Source organism: Poecile atricapillus, chromosome Z (genome assembly GCF_030490865.1).
Source record: "Poecile atricapillus isolate bPoeAtr1 chromosome Z, bPoeAtr1.hap1, whole genome shotgun sequence".
NCBI lineage: Eukaryota > Metazoa > Chordata > Aves > Passeriformes > Paridae > Poecile > Poecile atricapillus.
This window is the reverse complement of record NC_081289.1, coordinates 26,883,616-26,901,026: the sequence shown is the minus strand read 5'-3', so window position 1 is coordinate 26,901,026 and position 17,411 is coordinate 26,883,616. Positions and strand designations below refer to the sequence as shown.

At 42.2% G+C, this 17,411-nt stretch overlaps 1 protein-coding gene across 1 annotated transcript; it reads right to left on the bottom strand.

Moving 5' to 3' along the window:
- Positions 1–101: 101 nt before the first annotated feature.
- On the bottom strand, positions 102–17,171 carry ADSL (adenylosuccinate lyase). The gene is made up of 13 exons (XM_058864561.1): positions 16,935–17,171; positions 12,350–12,553; positions 11,187–11,231; positions 10,291–10,370; positions 8,433–8,604; positions 8,098–8,144; positions 7,621–7,711; positions 6,741–6,810; positions 5,522–5,669; positions 3,589–3,679; positions 2,608–2,697; positions 568–744; positions 102–250 (listed from the first exon to the last, which is right to left on the bottom strand). Exons 1-13 carry the CDS (start codon positions 17,088–17,090, stop codon positions 164–166), a joined length of 1,458 nt encoding a protein of 485 aa, XP_058720544.1. The 5' UTR covers positions 17,091–17,171; the 3' UTR covers positions 102–163.
- Positions 17,172–17,411: the final 240 nt, after the last annotated feature.

The following is a 17,411-nucleotide window of genomic DNA, read 5'->3' as shown; positions in this document are numbered from 1 at the left end:
AACAGAGGACAAAGAATGAAAAGCCCAGCTGGAATCAAGGTGGCTGTAGGCTCCGGGGGTTAAATGTACTGTACAGAACCAAAATAACATGACACAGTAAATAGACCTGGATCAATAAGGCTTTTATTATCTTCCTGTACCCACACACATTTGCAGACTGTACCTAAAGTGCCAGTTCAATTTTCCCACCCATCTCGCTTTGGTATGGAATCAGCGCTGGTCGAACCTCCTCCTTCAGGAACTTTGCCACCTGTTCAAGATGAGAAAAATAAAATTAGGGAAAGGACTTGCCTCCTCCTCCCCATTTGGGAGGAGTGCTTGTCTCACTGGGGTCTCTCTTTCACAAAGACACCCAATGGTCTGGTATGTCCAGGGTCAAAAGTGTGAAGCCACAGGGAAGAAAGCCAAGGAAATCAAAAGAGAAAAATGTGTCTTCCTTAGTAGCTTGGCTAGAGTTATATAATATGTACACTCTGTAGCAAACAGAGTGTACATATTATATACAAAAGGATGCAGGATTAAACTACACATTGCATTACAACCCACAGCCTCTTTCCATTACTTTACCTGCTGAGGAGCACGTCCAGTGAAGGAGGATGGATCCAACAGGCTTTCAAGTTGTTTATGGATAGGGCTGAAGTAAGGATCAGCACGGACACGGGCAATGAAGTCATTATCACCCCCTTCCTGTTTCACAACAGCTGCTGCTTGTTGAGAAAGAACACGAATTTTCTCGTGGCAATCCTGTAGGTAGAGGGAGAAGAAGACGGAAAAAGAAAAGTAATTCCATTGCTATTGACAGCACATGTTCATCTCCCCAACTTGTGTGGGAGGGAAAAATATCAAAGTGTATTGCCCTACGCAAAAGGATGCAAAAAGATGACACAGTTTGGACTGCAGTGGCTCATGTGCCACTACATTAAAACAAGATTTTTTTCATCCTTTCACATCTGCACTTTGAGGCTAAAACACTCCGCATGTCACGTACATTCTATGACATAAACTAGTGACACTGGAATCATTTATGTCTTCAAATTTCCCAAATACCCTTAGGAGTCATTTTAGGTTGTTTTGGTTGTTTTTTTTTTTTTCAATTGTAAACAATGTAAAAACTCTACAGATTTTGAAAAGGGAAGAGAATCTGTCCAACTTAACAAGCAGTGAGACTTTGCAAACCATGGCCTACATAAGAATAGACTGAGTGAAAAAAGATACCTTTGGAATCAATTGGTAAGAACAAGGGTACCTTACTGTAGCCAGGATCCACCTGCAAAATCAGATACTGCCATGATGGTCCCAAAATATAGCCATGTGGCTGCATTTACAACTATGCAGGAGTATTCTCCTTAAATGTATTATCCTTGATCTACAGTTAGGACAAATATTAACCTTCTTCCTCTATCCAAGTGTCATTTTGCTTCAGCACTGACCTGCCTCAGGTGAACAGATCTATCTTCTGGATATTTAGGGGAGGGAGCTGTTTAGTACTGGGGAAAGGAAGTGAGTTTCAGTGCTATGAGGTGGGAAAGCCTAGAAAATGTGCTGTTCCAAAGTTCCTAGCACAGAAAAACAGAACATATGAATGTGGCTGAACACCTTCTTATAAATGTACTAAGCCCTATGGGTATGTAATTAAACAGCACCAGAAAGAAGTCAGGTCAACAAGATACACAAATGAATCACAGAATGTGATTCACATGATGTGAATACATGACCTTAATGCATTTAGTCAGGAAGTTTGCTCACTGACCCACTGACATCAGAGACACAGAGGAAAAAAAGGATGTTTCCTGACTAATATAAGGGGTGATTTGCCACAACTGTTTCAGAAAACGGAAACCACATATATTCTGCTCAAAGCTCCTATCAAACTCTTTCATTATTCTTGCAAGTTTCACTTCTGCCCTTGGTGTAGAAATAAACATAGAAGGAAAAATTACAATCTAAAAGGTAAGTGAAAATAAGGTGTTTTAAAGATGGATATTTGATTATCAATTTTGACCTGAACTGTGAAATTAAATGATAAGGTAATATAATCTAATTGTGTCTGGGTTTATTTACTAAGGAAAATATTTAATTAAAGTTTGCTTGAACACAGGAAGCTGAATGAAGGACTATAAACCAAGTGGTTAATAGACTGTACTGAGTGAGGGAAGAATGACACATGAATGAGTGGTTCAGAATGGTCTTACTTGTTTTTTTGTTAGCAGTACTGATTCATCCTCTTTTAATTTATAAGGTAGCCAACTGCCAACATGTTCCATTTAAAGAAGCCTGGCCTGGCCTGTGTTCAAGTTCCTTTAAACATTTAAAAAAGGAAAACGCCTACTAGTATCAAACATAAAAATAGGTCTCCCTCTTCTCCAGCACAGCCAGCCAGATTAGCCCAAACACACGGTGTTCCTAACAGAAAATAGGGATCTCCACAAGTGCTCTCCCCTCAGGGAAGAAAGCCTGGCTTTGTAGCACCAGTGCAATACTAATAACTCTGTGGGAGCAGATGAAGAGCAGAGAAAGGTGAGATATGACAACAGCCCAGATACATTGGTTTCTTAGGAGAAAAACACCAGACCGCAAACAAAGGTATTTTGGATGCTTCATTTGTACCTGACGATTGCCCCCAGCCTTCACCATTGCCATGATTATATTCTCTGTGGCCATGAATGGCAGCTCCTGCCGGATCCTTCTCTCAATCACCTTACACACACACACAAAAAACAAACAGGAAAAAAGAAACAGCATTATATAAAGTCTATAGATGACTGAAAATTTTGCAGTGTTTGCAGTGAAGTTTTTTTTCCTCTCCCCTTGAATCTCTATGACTGGACAATGGTCAGAGAATCACAGAAAAGTTTGGGTTGGAAGGGACCTTTAAAGGCCATCTAGTTCAACCACCTGCAATGAGCAGTGACATCTTCCATTAGGTCAGGTTGCTCAGCCCTGTCCAACCTGACAATGAATGTTACCAGGGATGGGGCATCCACCACCTCACTAGGCAACCTCTTCTAGTGTTTCACCACCCTCTTTGTAATAAAACTTCTTTCCTGTATCACCTAAATTCTCCCTCTGACAGTGTAAAACTGTTACCACCCCTTGTCCTATTATAACAGGCCCTATGATGCAAAGACAAATAGTAATTTTGAATTTAGCTCTGGAAATCCAGATATTGAAGTTGATAATACTTAGAAGCCAGATCTTGTAAAAGACATTAGTTTGGAAAAGATGTCCAATATTTTTTTTATCCTGTAGTCAACTTTTTAACCTTTAACTGTTTTTAAACTGTAGTAAGTTACAGAACTGGATGAGATCTGTCTAAACAGTATCTTTCACTGCTAAGTTCTACACATCCATTCTGTAATTCAGGAAAAAATATCCTTTGTGACAAGCTTTGTACTTTCTTTCTGACCTCACAAGAGGTATGTATGTTTCATGTATGTCCTACAACAGTGAGAATACGGCAAGAATGGAGCAAAACTCAGAAACCATTTGAACAAACAGATAAAAATGTAATTCTTGAAGTGAGAGCATTCTTGTACACTTTGGCATAGTTGTAGCATTACCAAGGATGTCCATTATCTCCTGCTTTACCTTTGGATACACCACGAGTCCCTCGGAGACATTCTGCAGTGTACTGAGAATGATGTCAGCCGTGAGGAAAGCCTCAGCCAGACACACGCGCCTACGAAACACACATACCCAGCACCCTGGTCAGCAACAAAGCCATGCTCCAGTCCACCTCAGATCCTTCAGCTTCTGTAAATAATGCTCTAAATAGCATTACTGTGGCCTAACACTGGAGCTGTTCTCTTTTTTCCCCCTTTTTGGTCAGTAAAGAGGGAGAGCGAAAAGGGTGAAGGCACACACAGAAAGCTCCAAGATAATTCAGTGATTACACAGATAGGAAACAGGGCAGCAATCTACAGGATCTTCCCCTATGTGTTCTATATTGAACTGTCTGCTACTGATCCTACCCTCCAGCAGTAAGACATGCTGCATGCTCATGCTGTGCCTGGCTGTGCTCAGTGGGGAATTTCCAAGGGGATCCATGCATTTGGTGAGGGCTTCCTTCAAGAAACCTGCTCCTGGTCACAAAGGAGGTTCCTGACAAAAAGCAGAGGAGGGAAACAAGAGGAGTAGTGGGGACTGAGCTGTATCAGGCAAAATGCTCTACATCATAATGCAGCAAACATAGCATCATCCATCTGTGACAGCAGGGCCTGGCCCATCCTAAACTATGATCTTTTAAAATTTCCTGGTTCTTGAACCTTGTGCTACATCTAAGCCCTCCAATTCTATTACAGTGCCTTAAAACAACTTTGCTGGATTGTAGATTGATTGAACTTTCTTTTGCTTGTTCTCCTTCCAAAACACTATAGCTTTAACAAGAAAAATCCAAGGCGCAGATTTTCATAATTGGTTAATGAAGTGGAAAATTGAGTCTATTAGATGAGATGAAAATAAAATTTTAAACATTCCAGTACATCTCTCAACACTTGGTAGCTATTGGGAAATAAATACACCAGATCAACCAGTATGCAATTTCTTATTTTCACATTGTTTTCTGCTGCCTACGCAGCTCTTTTTTTAATGAGACTAGGAGCTGTGGTGTAAGGTCCCTCTGGGAAAAAAATCTTCTGTTTTGTCATGAAATTTTATGCAGGTATTATGTTTGTGGAGACATTTAAAAATAACATTCTCATCAGCAATCTTAATGCTGATCTAGCATTAATCAAGCCAAAACTGCTGCTGTTCATTGTCTCACAGGTGACATACCTTAGAAGTCTAGAGATTTCTAAGATTCTAAGAAATCAAATTCTGCAACAGAATATGACTTTGAAACTAAAATGCTTCAAAGGTAGGTATGAGCTTTATGCAGAATTAGTACTAAATAAAAGATGGAAGCATTGAATTTAATTGCTGAAATTTACTTAATAATTGTAAATAACTTCTGCTCAGCTCAAAATAGTTGTAATGAAGAATCACAAAACAAAGCAAATTTTGCTGAGCAATATCCTAAAGATATGCACAGATTTTCATGAAACTTTTTGAAAAGTAGACTAATTGTGCTCTTTTTCCAGGATCTGACTGCTTCTTGTAAAGAATATTTTTCAAAATTAAAATACGTTTTTTAGATTATCTGGAGGGTTAAGGTATTGAACTATTCTCTAAAAAGTGAAAAAAAAAAGCAGGGTCAAAAAGCTGCATCCAAAAGAAGGAAGAGAAATGTCAGTACTGTAATACTGTGCTGTTTAAACAGGAAGACTATGAAAGCAATTTATTACCCTGGCTTCTGTATCCCTCCCTTTCACTGCTGGTTTACTCTGCAGAAGATCTTGACATTAAAAAAAACCAAATAGTTCTTATCTGATGGTACAGAGGAAACCAGTTTCTAGTCTCTAGGTTGTATTGAGATTGCTTTTTGTCAAGGTAGTATCTTGTGGGTTTAGTTTAAATGCAGTATTTTCTAAACAGACCAGAGGACCCTTCTCTGCAGTTGCTGCAGTGCACAATCTAAACAGACCTGTTGGCACTGTCATCCAGCGTTCGCTCAAACCACTGCACGGCGGCTGTTTGGAGGGGATCCATCACCAGCGTCATCAGGTGCCGAGCGAGGCTGCAGCAGCGCTCCGAACGCATTGGGTTCCTCTTGTAAGGCATAGCACTTGAGCCTGTCAGAGGAGGAAAAGGGATGCAAACAGGGCAACAGAAGGAGTGATGCATTCAGGGAGAAGAGATGAAGGTCCTCCCCCAGGAAAGAAAAATGTGTCAGGAGTCATAGTTTTGACTAAAGCCTCAAAACAGAACAATTTTCCACAGACGATACGTAATAACGAAAATGACACCGCCACTTTCCCCTTCAGATCAGAAACATCTAAATGGGAACAGAGAAAACGTGAGAAGACATTTTTGCAATTCTGCAAAGCAGAAGTACTACCACATAAAAGGAATGAATAGTCTTACTTTTTAATGTAGTATTAAGCACCATCTCTCCAGGCTACCCATGGCAATCTTAGCCTCCATCTGCTCAATAACACTGCCCTTCAAAGTACACTGCTGCCTGTTGTTCTAGTGAATGGCTATTAAAATCATCCACAGAATGGTACAAGTACCAGACAGGACTAAGATTTAATTTAGTGATTCAATTCTATACAACTGTTTAAGGGACCCAAACTTTCTTTCAGCCAAGAGCCAAAACACTACATTTCCTTTTCTAACGGTGTCAGAATCCCATCATTGGTGTTCTTCTGGCAAGGATGCAAGGGTCCACTCCAGTTGCATTGTTCCTAATTTGTCTGCTTATAAAGATCAAAATGCTGAGTTGAGCTGAAAATCTGCTTTACAGTCAGCTTCATGAGGAGTGGAAGACCTTAAGCTCTCCTCAGAACCAGGTCTGCCTCTTCAGGCAATGGGACATACATGGCTACTCCTGCTCTCCCCCCAAACACAGGAAGTGCACAGATATAAATCTGATTTTAATTCCTTAATATCCAGAAACCTTTAGGTAAGGTTTTTTTTTCTTTTTCCTTCCCCTCTCCCCTCCTTTTATTTTTTTCTTTTAAAAGGAGTGAATATACTAACTATGTCAACTCCAGTTAATTTAAACCAAATTCTGCCAGTGGCATTTCTAAGTTTGTTTAAAAGGCCTCACCAACATAAATGAAAAGACACATGCACCAGTCCAGGAAAACCCTCTGAGTCTATTAGATGAGATGAAAATAAAATTTCCTCTGATCCCTTACCAATCTGGTCTTTCTCAAAAGGCTCCTCTATCTCCTTCAGGTTGGCCAAAAGACGAATGTCAGTGCAAATCTGGAAAGAAAGCATGAGAATTTAATAAAATAGAACCAAACTGACACCCACCAATATATCTTACTGTTAGTGCTCTCCGAGAATCTTTGCATCTATGTGCAAGAAGTAAACTGGGGGCAGTGAAAAACTGGACAAAAACTTGACACTGCAATCCTACTCCTCGGCGTAAAAATGTTTGTCAAGAAAACAAAGAAAACAGCATGCCCACTGGATTGGATGAGAACAGGACATCAACAAGGGCAAATGTTTGCAGGGAATGGAAGACAGATCAGAAGAGAACATTGAAAATGCATAACAAAATTGCACAGTGATTTGTAAACACAGATAATGTGTGCTCACTGAACTGGGAGAAAAACAAAATAGAAGAAAATACCACAGATCACTTTAGCCCAAGAGGAGGAAAAGGGAGGGAACAGAGATAAATCGATTAAAAGGATCCACAAGGACAGAGAGAATAACACCATTTTCAGAAAGGCAATTAACTAGGAAGAAATGGTGAAATGTAAGAACTCATACACCACTAGGAAAGACATTTACTCTAATTGGATCAATTCACCATAGATTAGACTAATATCTGGTGTGGGAGTTGTTAACCCATCTTAGAATCTGCTCAGTTAACTTACTTTATTTGTCATTGGTCTTAAGATCTTTGAGATTTGAGTACCCAGCGGTGAATTTAAATGATCACAAAGAAGACAGCTGAACAACAACCAATATTTCTTGAGCAGAGCATTCTGCACCACGAGAACCTTCTCTTCAAGACCTGAAACACTTCCCCCTCTTCCCAATGTAAGCAAGTAGGGTGCTTACCTTGTGTATAGAAGCCCCCAGACTGGCCAGCACAGCCAGGACTCCAATATCCACCTTGCGACTGTAGGTCTGCCCTGTGACCATGTAAGCCCTAGAAATAAGCACAGAACCTGAGTGCTCCAGCCAGACACAATGGTACTGGCAAGAGTTTGAGCAAGGAGTGACATGGTTCTTGAAGTGGAGGGCTGTCATTCTGCCCTGATGAGAACAACTTTGGATTCAGGCTGTCAGTTTCTCGGGGCAGCATGCAGGTGGGAGAGAGGTAAACAGAGGAAAATGGACAGCTGTGGTTTGACAGGGAGACAAGTAGAAGTGGCCTATTTAGGAGGTGAAGTTTCATCTGGGAAAATGCAACTGAGAATGGAAGATGGCAAGGAGGAATGAGTGAACAGCAGCACAGATGTCGGTTTGGCAACCAGGGGAACCTGGGCCAACACTACCAGGAGTTACACACTGCTAAGAATGTGTGTTACATACCGCTTAAATCCTGCCTTTGCAGTCACTAATCTGTCCAGTTCTTCAACCTTGAGGTGAAGTGAAAAAAAAAAAGAGTTCAAAATGCAGCTCAGCAAGGTCTGCAAGAGCAAAAATGCTTTTCTCAGTTTACTGTCAAAAAATCTTCTACTTTCTGTGAAACATTCCTTCCCAAATCCTGCTCACTTTCACACAGAACCTTGTCAATGAGCCCCAGAGGGATCGCAGTAACTTTGTCAATTTAATCCTAGAATCTCAATGTTCCCTCAAAGAAAACAACATTCCAGAGCAGAAAATTGCCAAGACCGTATGTCTGCACCCTGGGCTGTCTGACGTACTTTACTGTGGTCTCCCTCAAAGAGCTGCAAGAAGCTGGCTTGAGTGCCAGTGGTGCCTTTCACACCCCGGAAGCGCAGGTCATCCCGAGCCCGCTCCAGGTTCTGCAGGTCCATGCACAAGTCTTGAATCCACAAGCAGCAGCGTTTCCCCACGGTGGTGAGCTGGGCAGGTCTGAAAACAATCAAGAACACAACATGACTTGTTGAGGATTTGCACAAGCACACCACTTCATTGCTCAGTCTACCATTAAGAGTTCCCTACAGAAATTAACAGGATTTGGCTTGGGCAGAAGGATGTACCAATGTCAGCAGTAAATGGTACTGAAGATGTAATCGCTCCTTTCAGGAATTAGATGGAACTACATTACCAGAAAACAGCAATTGTGTCCATGTGCCAGGCGTGCGTCCCCTGCCGGCCTGTAGGGGCTGTGATAGACTAGGGGTGCATATGTTCCCCACCCCAATTCCGCTCACCCAGAGGCACCCTGGCTGACTTACAGCACTGGTGTGAACTTCTCAGCACAAAAGCATCTACATTCACTATGTGATTTTAAATTATTCAAGAGCCTTTCCTTCTTATTTATAAAAACGTGTTCCTCAACCTCTGGGCAAACGCACTTCAACAATGCTGTCAGCCAACACTTGTAAGACCCCAAACTTGGAATAAGTAACTGCAAACTTCAGCTACACTTCAGCCTCCTTGCAAATGCTTTGAGGTGAAAACAGAGGTGCTATGCAGAATCCAGAAAGTCAACTACTTCAAATCATCCACATGAACTACAAAGAAAACCTCTATACTACTTCAAAAAACCATACACACATGAACTATGTGCTCCTGGATTAAGCTCAGACATAAAAAAGAAGCTTGTAAGATCTGGAAGCAGGACAGGCAATCCAGGAGGAATACAAACTATTTAACACTGCAGGGATGGGGCAAGGAAAGCCAAAACACACCTGGATGAATTTCATACAGAATGTGAAAGGCAACAAGACAGGCCTCTGCAAGGACATAAGCAGGAAAAGGGAAGGCTAGGGAAAACATGGATGTGATTGCAAATGGAGCAAAGGCCCTGCTGACAAATGACACAGAAAAGGCTGAGACATCAATTATGATTTCATCTTGTATATACTTCTTGAATACTCCTCTGTCCCCTCTCCAAAAGCTCAAAAGTATCACAGATACTCCTCCAAAAAGCTGTAGATGAAGAGGGCTGTAGGATTAGAGCTGATACAACCAATAGTGAGTATACAGCATACAAATCAGAGACCTGACCTGATGCTTCCAGTCTCCTTTCACAGAAATGTTAACATGCTGCACACCGAGTCTGACACGACCTGTGCTCAATTCCCCTGCCTCTGCTGTTCTGAATCACTGCGGTAGAAGACCCAGGCTTATCTCACGGTATAGCTTAATGCTTCTGCAAACAGTATTAATGAAGCAGGAGATTAAACTACCCCAAGAACAGAATCACCCAGATCTTATTGTCCTTTGACTCAGTATCTCTAGTAACAAGTAGCCATTAACAAAGCTTTCTAGGCTGCAGAGGGAAAAAAAGAAAAACAAAGAAAATCTGACTGGAAGATAAGCTTAGTGCAATTCCCAGTCATGCTTTTTTGAAACAGCCCAGAATATGCACACCTGTGTTTGCCTGGAAGTCATCCTTTATAAAGCTGTGTTGAAGCAACTGCTGACAGCTAGTCAAAGCAACAGTCCAATTTCCTGAGAAATGTCTGAATAGGCCTTTTCTGAACCACCAACTGGTCAGAGATGGGAAAAAGGATGGCAAAAGAGCAGTAGCAGGTCAATTCAATCAAAGCACAGACAACAAAAAGAAAGCAAAGGCTGATGGCTACTTACTGGTAGTGAGTGAAGCCCAAAGCAGGCATGTCAGCATACTTCTCAGCAAAGTCGGCCAGCCGGCTGATCACCCTTGCGAGCTGGTGGAAGCAGGAAGGATAGAAAAGAAGTGGAATGAGAGAGAAAAACCCCAAACAACACAGCAGAAGTTGGCATGCTTAAGCACAACATTGTGAGAAAAGGGGGAGGGAAACCACTGTGCAGGAAGGGGCAGTTGTGCAGGGAGGGACCTTGAGGGGCAACTGTGCAGTCCCCCCTAATTGTAGAATATTGCATCTTTCTGTTTTTCAGGGCACACATGCAATTTCTGCTTGCAACAAAACTCAAGCAAGAGCCAACACAAGTCACTGGACTTGAGTTCAGACTAGTCTAAACTTCATGCTCAAGCTAATCCCACAGCTGTTTCATCCTTGGGTATTTTCTTTATTCCTGGAATTAGTCAGAAATAAAACTGCTTGGGGTATAATTGGACATGTACAGTCCAGGGCCAATTTGATGCCAACTCATTCAGGTCAGACACCACTGCACTACACTCCTGCTATATTTGACCTCAGAAAATTGTATTACATAGTTTCTTGAATGCTGACACACTCCTAGGAATATAGCTAAGGCTAAGACTAAGATAATCCTGAAAGCAATACAGTTGTATTGCTATGTAGTACCCGTGGCACAGATAAACAAGGAGCTGCTTATAATTCCTACTGTGAGCAAAAAAGTTCTGGGAAAAAGACCTGAGAAACAAAAGGAAGGGAACTGTTCACTTTTTTGAGAACAACCCAGACAGACAGCTCCTCCTAGCTTCCCACAAAGGTTTAGGAAAATCCAAGTTAAACACAGGCCATACACAGGACATGAGTGCTCCCCAATTCTGAGACACTGCAGAACCACCTTCTCACCTTGGGTAGCAGGAGGTTAAACCCATCACGGAGGACAATCAAATCCTGCAAGAAGCAAAGAAAGGAACTTTGGGCCATGTCTAAAGGACCAGACATAATAGTTTCTCTCAGAGAGGACACAGATTATGCTTTGTTGACTCGAAAGTCTCCTCTTAAAACAAATTATTTATTTTCCTTCTTGTAACAGAACTTGCTTATGACAAAAATGCTGAATTCACCATTGCTCCTTTCATACTGACCACGGAAAATCGTAAGTGGTGGAAGACCTGTTTCCAGCAAGTGCCTATGAATGATTATTTTGAGGTACTTGGGTCTGCCCACACAATGAGAGACTAAATCCTAAGGTCCCAAGTGGAAAATACAGGCACTGTAGGCTAAAGACAGCAGGCAGTTAAGTGGGCTAATGAGGCACCATTGAGGCATAGCTGTCTTCACTCCTTCTTTTGAGACTGAGGTACAGCTGGGTGCAAGTGTCAGAAGAAAGGTGATACTACCCAAAAGCTAAACAGGTTTACAAAGGAGTAGGGAAAAAACAATCACACAGCAGCTTCTCATGTGACAACAGCAGCTGTGAGGTTGCAATGGCTTGAACAGTGGAACAGCAACACATGCTAAGAAATAAGGCTTCAGTTTGCACTCTGTTTTAGACAAAGTTTTTCACAAACATTTTAGCGTTCTGTAGAACGCTATTACTTCCTTTTTCACTTAACACACTGATCCATTCTCTTCGCTGCTGAAAAGCTTGTTTTCCCCTCAGTTATGCAGGGGTTCCAAGCAGCAATTGAAAGCTCATGGACCTTGTTTTCTAAGTCAGTGAACTCTCGTCAGAGGGGTGTAACTGATAAATCATACAGTCCACATGTTGCTTCATGTGTTTGCAACTCCTCTCTTATCTCCTTGAATATTAACACGTAAGCAGAGGTTAGGGAACAGCTTCCAGATAGATCTTGTTTCACATCAGAAGAAAGAAGGCAAGTGGAGCTTCCCTTCCTAGGGTAGCCAGGTTAAAGAACTGAATTAACTTCAACAGTAAAATTAACAAAAATGACTGAAAAATCCACTGAATATTTAATGAAGAAAAGTTTATAAACAGCTATGAAATAAACAACTGTAGCTTTGTTTTTCCCAGCTCTGCAGGCAGGGAACTGGAAATACTATATTACCGTATTATCCCCTACGTAGCAGGAAGTTGCTCCAAGGTGAATGATGGCTGCAGCTTTTGGACAGCAGTGGGCAAAGGTGTGCACGTGGGCCATCACATCGTGACGCAGCTTCTTCTCCTCCTCTGCTGCCATCTTGAAGTCAATGTTGTCCAGATTTGCTTCCATCTCCCGTATCTGCTCATCTGTGATTGAAAGCCCAAGTGACTGCAAGGGGAAAAGAACTTTTATTGCTTTTTCTCTTTACAAACAAACTGAGACAGAAGCTGATTAAATAAATAATTGACTCCCATCTGACATCTCCCAAAAGCGTGACAACTTGGTGTAATCGAGCTGTAACCGCAAATGCTTTCATTCTAGGGCTCTCCAGCCTTTTCCAATAGGATAGGAAATAGTGTTCATTCTTAGATGTTCCTCTTGGGCTTTGTACTTTCCTCAACCATGTAACATTCTCGTGAAAACTACAAAAATTAAAATACATGGGGGAAAGTGATATAAAAATAGTATAAACTTATTTTAATGAGGTTTACCTTCTGGGTAAAGAAAAATCCAGCTAACTAAATAAGCTTGTGTCAGGAAAAACTCTCTGGACCACAACTGGACCTACACAACTGTAAACAGGGGGCTTAAAACATATGGAAAGGTATGTTTTATATGTTTATACCTTTTCAAAAGTCATGTAGTACCTTATCTCAGACTGAATATGAAACCTTGTGAAATCAGTTATCTGATCTTGAAGAAGGAGATAAATGCTCCTAGTTCATGTTCAAAATCAATTCCTAGAGCTTTTCAGCAAGCTGACTTAAAAACAAAGATATCCAACCACAAGATTATACACTGGTGTAAACCACTAACAAAGATGAGAAAAATGTATTTTCCTGATACTGAGAAATTAAAAGTCCCACAATGAACTTGGCATTACTGCCTTTTCCAAATTAAAATACTATTTTCCTGTGCATAAGTAATGAGAAATCACAAACCAGAAGGATCTTCTGCTTCCTGGATTTAAAGTATTTAAAAAACTGATTCTGTTCAGAATCAAACCGCCTGAAAAAATGGTTTGCACATGTGGAACCTGGAACTGAAGAAGACAGCAAGTGAAGCAGATGTGTTCTCAATGTCCTCATCAGACAATTAGTACCCAAACTTACGCTGTCACAAGCATATACATGCCCATGAGTGTCCAGCTAAATGAGGAAAAGCACCTGGCCCCAGACTGTTTGCTGCCTTTGAGGTGCACCAGTATAGACTGCAACTGCTTAAAAGCACAGGCAGCTCAGCAGGCAGTACACTCTTGTGCTAAGATTAAAATCTCATTCCTTGCTCAGACATCTGTGATCCTTTGGGAAAAGCTGACCACAGTACACAGTTGTACAGAGAGCAAAGAAATAACCCCCCAAAAAGGGATAACTTGATGTAGAACACGTGCAAGGTAGGGTAGTGCCAAGACAAATGATGTTCTCATCTGTCCACAAACAACGTGTGAGGCCTCTTCCCTATGAGCTTTTGCTGACATTGGCAGTACCTTGGGAAGAAAACAATCAAATGTCCTTCAAACCTGTGTACCTAAGAAAACCAAGTAGGAAAAGTACACAAGGGAGAACACAAGTTTTTCCCCAAAGTACCACAGGTCAGTGAAGTCAGTGATGAGCTCTCTAGACTGTGCTTTTATGGTGTCATTCTTCTGAGACTGTCACAATATTTTCATGTGCCACTCTAACAGCTATGACTGTTCATCATTTTTCCTAAAGGACAGGGTAGAACAAGCAGATGACACAGCACAGCTCCTGCACTCAGAATGAGAATGCTGGGTTGATCTATGTATAAAGAACATATGACAGAAAAATAATGAAACTTAAACTGCACATTAAAAATAGATGGAGAGCTACTATAGAAAGAGAAAAAAAATCTATATTTCACATGTGCAAGACATATTTTGTAAGTCAGTTTGATGCTGAAAGACGTCAAAGCTACTTCTATGAGAAGGGAGAGCTCCAAGAAATTTGTTCTTGACTTTCAAACCTAATTAAGAGTTCAAGACAAAAAGTGTTAAAAGAAGCATCATAATACAAAGGAATTTATGCAAAAATATCAAACTAGTATTTTGGGATGGGTATGAATTCAGACACCTCAGCTCTTTACCCAAACTTTAAATACTGTCAGTTGGGAAAAGATAAGCTTTTCTTACTAATCCCACACTTCGCTAAGCCTGCTCTTTCAAACTCCTGCTATTGCCTGCTGAAAGGAGCAAAACACTGAATAGACCTTCTACCAAATTCAGTTTCTACTGCAGTAATTCTTCCATTCTTATCTCATATACTCCAAACAGACCACTTGAAAATTTCACCTTTTAAGTAGAGTGAATACTGAAGCCATTTGTCTGGGCCTGTACTTCACCTAAAATTTTATCACTGAGCTGCATGTTCTTCTGTCTTACCACTCCCGACAACTTTCAGAAAACCTATAATTAGACCTTCTGAGATCTGATTTATCAGAAGACAAAAGTAAGTATTGCCCACAGTTCATTTGTTACTGTTTGGCTTTTAATGTATCTGAAAAGATATGCTATGTATCTTCAAAAAGAATGACCGAAGAAGCAACATATGAATGTCTTGGAAGTGAGGATATGTGCTGCAGTAAATTTCCATAGTCCATTTATTACCTGGTATTTGGTTTGGTGTTCTTTATTATAGAAATAATATGCATCTTCTGTAAGGAACCTAAAGAAACTGCCTGTATGTGTAACTAACTAATCACTAACAGAGATAACAGGTGCTGGAAGTAGCTGACTCTCCCTCCTTTTTAGTCCAGAGCTGACATTAGATTACAAACTGCTCTGGAATGAGGAGCCAGATAAAAATAGTAAGTCTCCCTCTTCCCACTATGAAAAGAGAGCTCAAGAAGTCGTAAGACCTGTCTCTACTTTCTGGGAATAAAACTCTGGGGTGGCAGTGGGAGGCAGAGCAAGGGTCAAGAGACGCGGCAGCCTGGAGTCCAGGGCTTGGAAGTAGAAACCTAGAAGCCTCAAACTAGTTCTTTCAAGCAGCTTGCTTTCTCCTACTGAGCAACTCACATATTCTGTTCTTGAACAGAAATAAAAGTGAGGATTATCTGCCGGAATTGATACAATTATGTTTAAATTGTCATGCTTTGAACATACAAAGCTCCTCAAGCATGCATTCATAGTGTCGACACTTTCTGAGCTAGATGAGATTTGCACCTTTCTCACTCCAGCATCTGAACTGTGACAAAATTGGGCATGTAGAACTTGGAAAGGTGACTCCTATTTAGCACAGCTGTATAACTGCATCTTCAGCTTCTGGAACATCACATTTTGTCCAGCAAATTACTGACAATGCTGCCGTAGTGATATTACCCTTGCATGGAGAAGGAACATGGTAACAACACTGTGCACTGTGTGTTCATTCTCCAGCATGGTGCTTCTCTGCCCTTCCACTCATAGTAACAGCTGGACCTGGTGCTTGGATTGCTTCTAACAATCCCAAGGCAGAAAACAGAAACTGGACTCTACAAAACAAATGGGCTCCTATTGAGTCTGAGAGCTAAAGCCATTCTGCCAGAAACCTGGGTGGTTTTATGCCTTTTATTTTCCACTTTGTTTTTTTTTTTTTTGGGGGGGGGGAACATATGACAGCTTTTTCACTATCAAAAATCTGGTAAGAGTCACAAGGAATCAAGCTATTGCATCTTAAAAATTGACTGGGTCTCAATTAAGAAGTAATAATAGCTGTACATGTATCCTTAATTAGGACCAGAGTCAAAGTCAGAAGGTTTATCTTAAAGTACACGTTAAAAAAGTTAACTTCATATCCTCTACTAACACAACAGCTTGCAATCCTATGGACATATTCCCAGTTGCTGCTTCCCAGTAACTGAATTAATAATACACAACACCCAATCTTCTGCGGTATTATTTTTTTTTGTGGCACTCAGCCTACCAAAAACCTGACAACTACTTGCAGGGTAAATATACTGCTCACTTTGGCCAAAAGTAAACTCATCTCGGAAAAAAAGGGCTATCTAACAACAAGTGGCTGCAGATGCAGGGGGTGGTCCGGTTGGCACGGACTGACAGCCATCGGATTGAATGGACAGTGGCCCTCACCCGTCACACCTCCTGGAAAGCAAACAGCCGAGCGCTTGGGAAGGACACCGATGTTTGCTCAAAAGGCAACCCCTCACCAAAGATTGCTTAGCAGAGCTTTCACAAAACCAATTTTACAGTGCAGGCAAAAGTGCAAGAGGGAGGGTATGAGGCGAGAAGAGGTGATTTGCTGAGGGGCGACAGGTACGCGGAGGATTGTGTACAGAGGGTTGGGTAACCCTGAACTCGCAGAGCTCCCACCCCTCGCGCCCCTTTCCTCCCCGGAACGCGCCTAAGGAGCGTCTGCAAAGTTGCTCTGGTCGGTTTTCCCGAGGGTAGCTCCAGGAAAGCACGGCCGATTCCCACCGGTTCCCGGGCCCTCATCCTCCAGAGCCTATAAGGGAATCGGGACGTGAAGACGCCCCGGCACCACGCTCCCCCCTCCCCGCGCCGCTCTGCCCTCAGCGCCCGTCCCGCCGTTACCTTCTCAGCCTGGGCGAGGTAGAGCCAGAGGCGGCGCCAGGTGCCGAACTTCTTCCTCTCGCTGAAGTTGTAGGCCATCTCGGCGCTGGCGTACCGCGACACCAGCGGGGAGCGGTACCGCGCCATCGCGTCCTCGGCCTCTCCGGGGGCCGCCATGGCAGCGGTACAGGCGGTGTCGGCGCAGGGCAATCGCGGAGCCCGCGGGCGCCGGGGATAAGGGCGGGCAGAGGCCCCGCCCCGCCGCCCTCAGCGCGCCCCGCCCCGCGGCCACGGCGGGCCCGGCGCCCCCCCGCGCCCGGAGGCCAAGGCGGCCTGAAGGGCCCCGACACGGCCGTGGGACACAAAACGCGCACATACACGAGCTTTAAATGCTTAGCAGCCAAACACATTTATTAGTCTTTTTTTTTTTTTTTTTTTTTTTTTCCAGGAACCCAAAAATAGTTTGTAGTTATAATGTAAGCAACTGAGTTGCACATA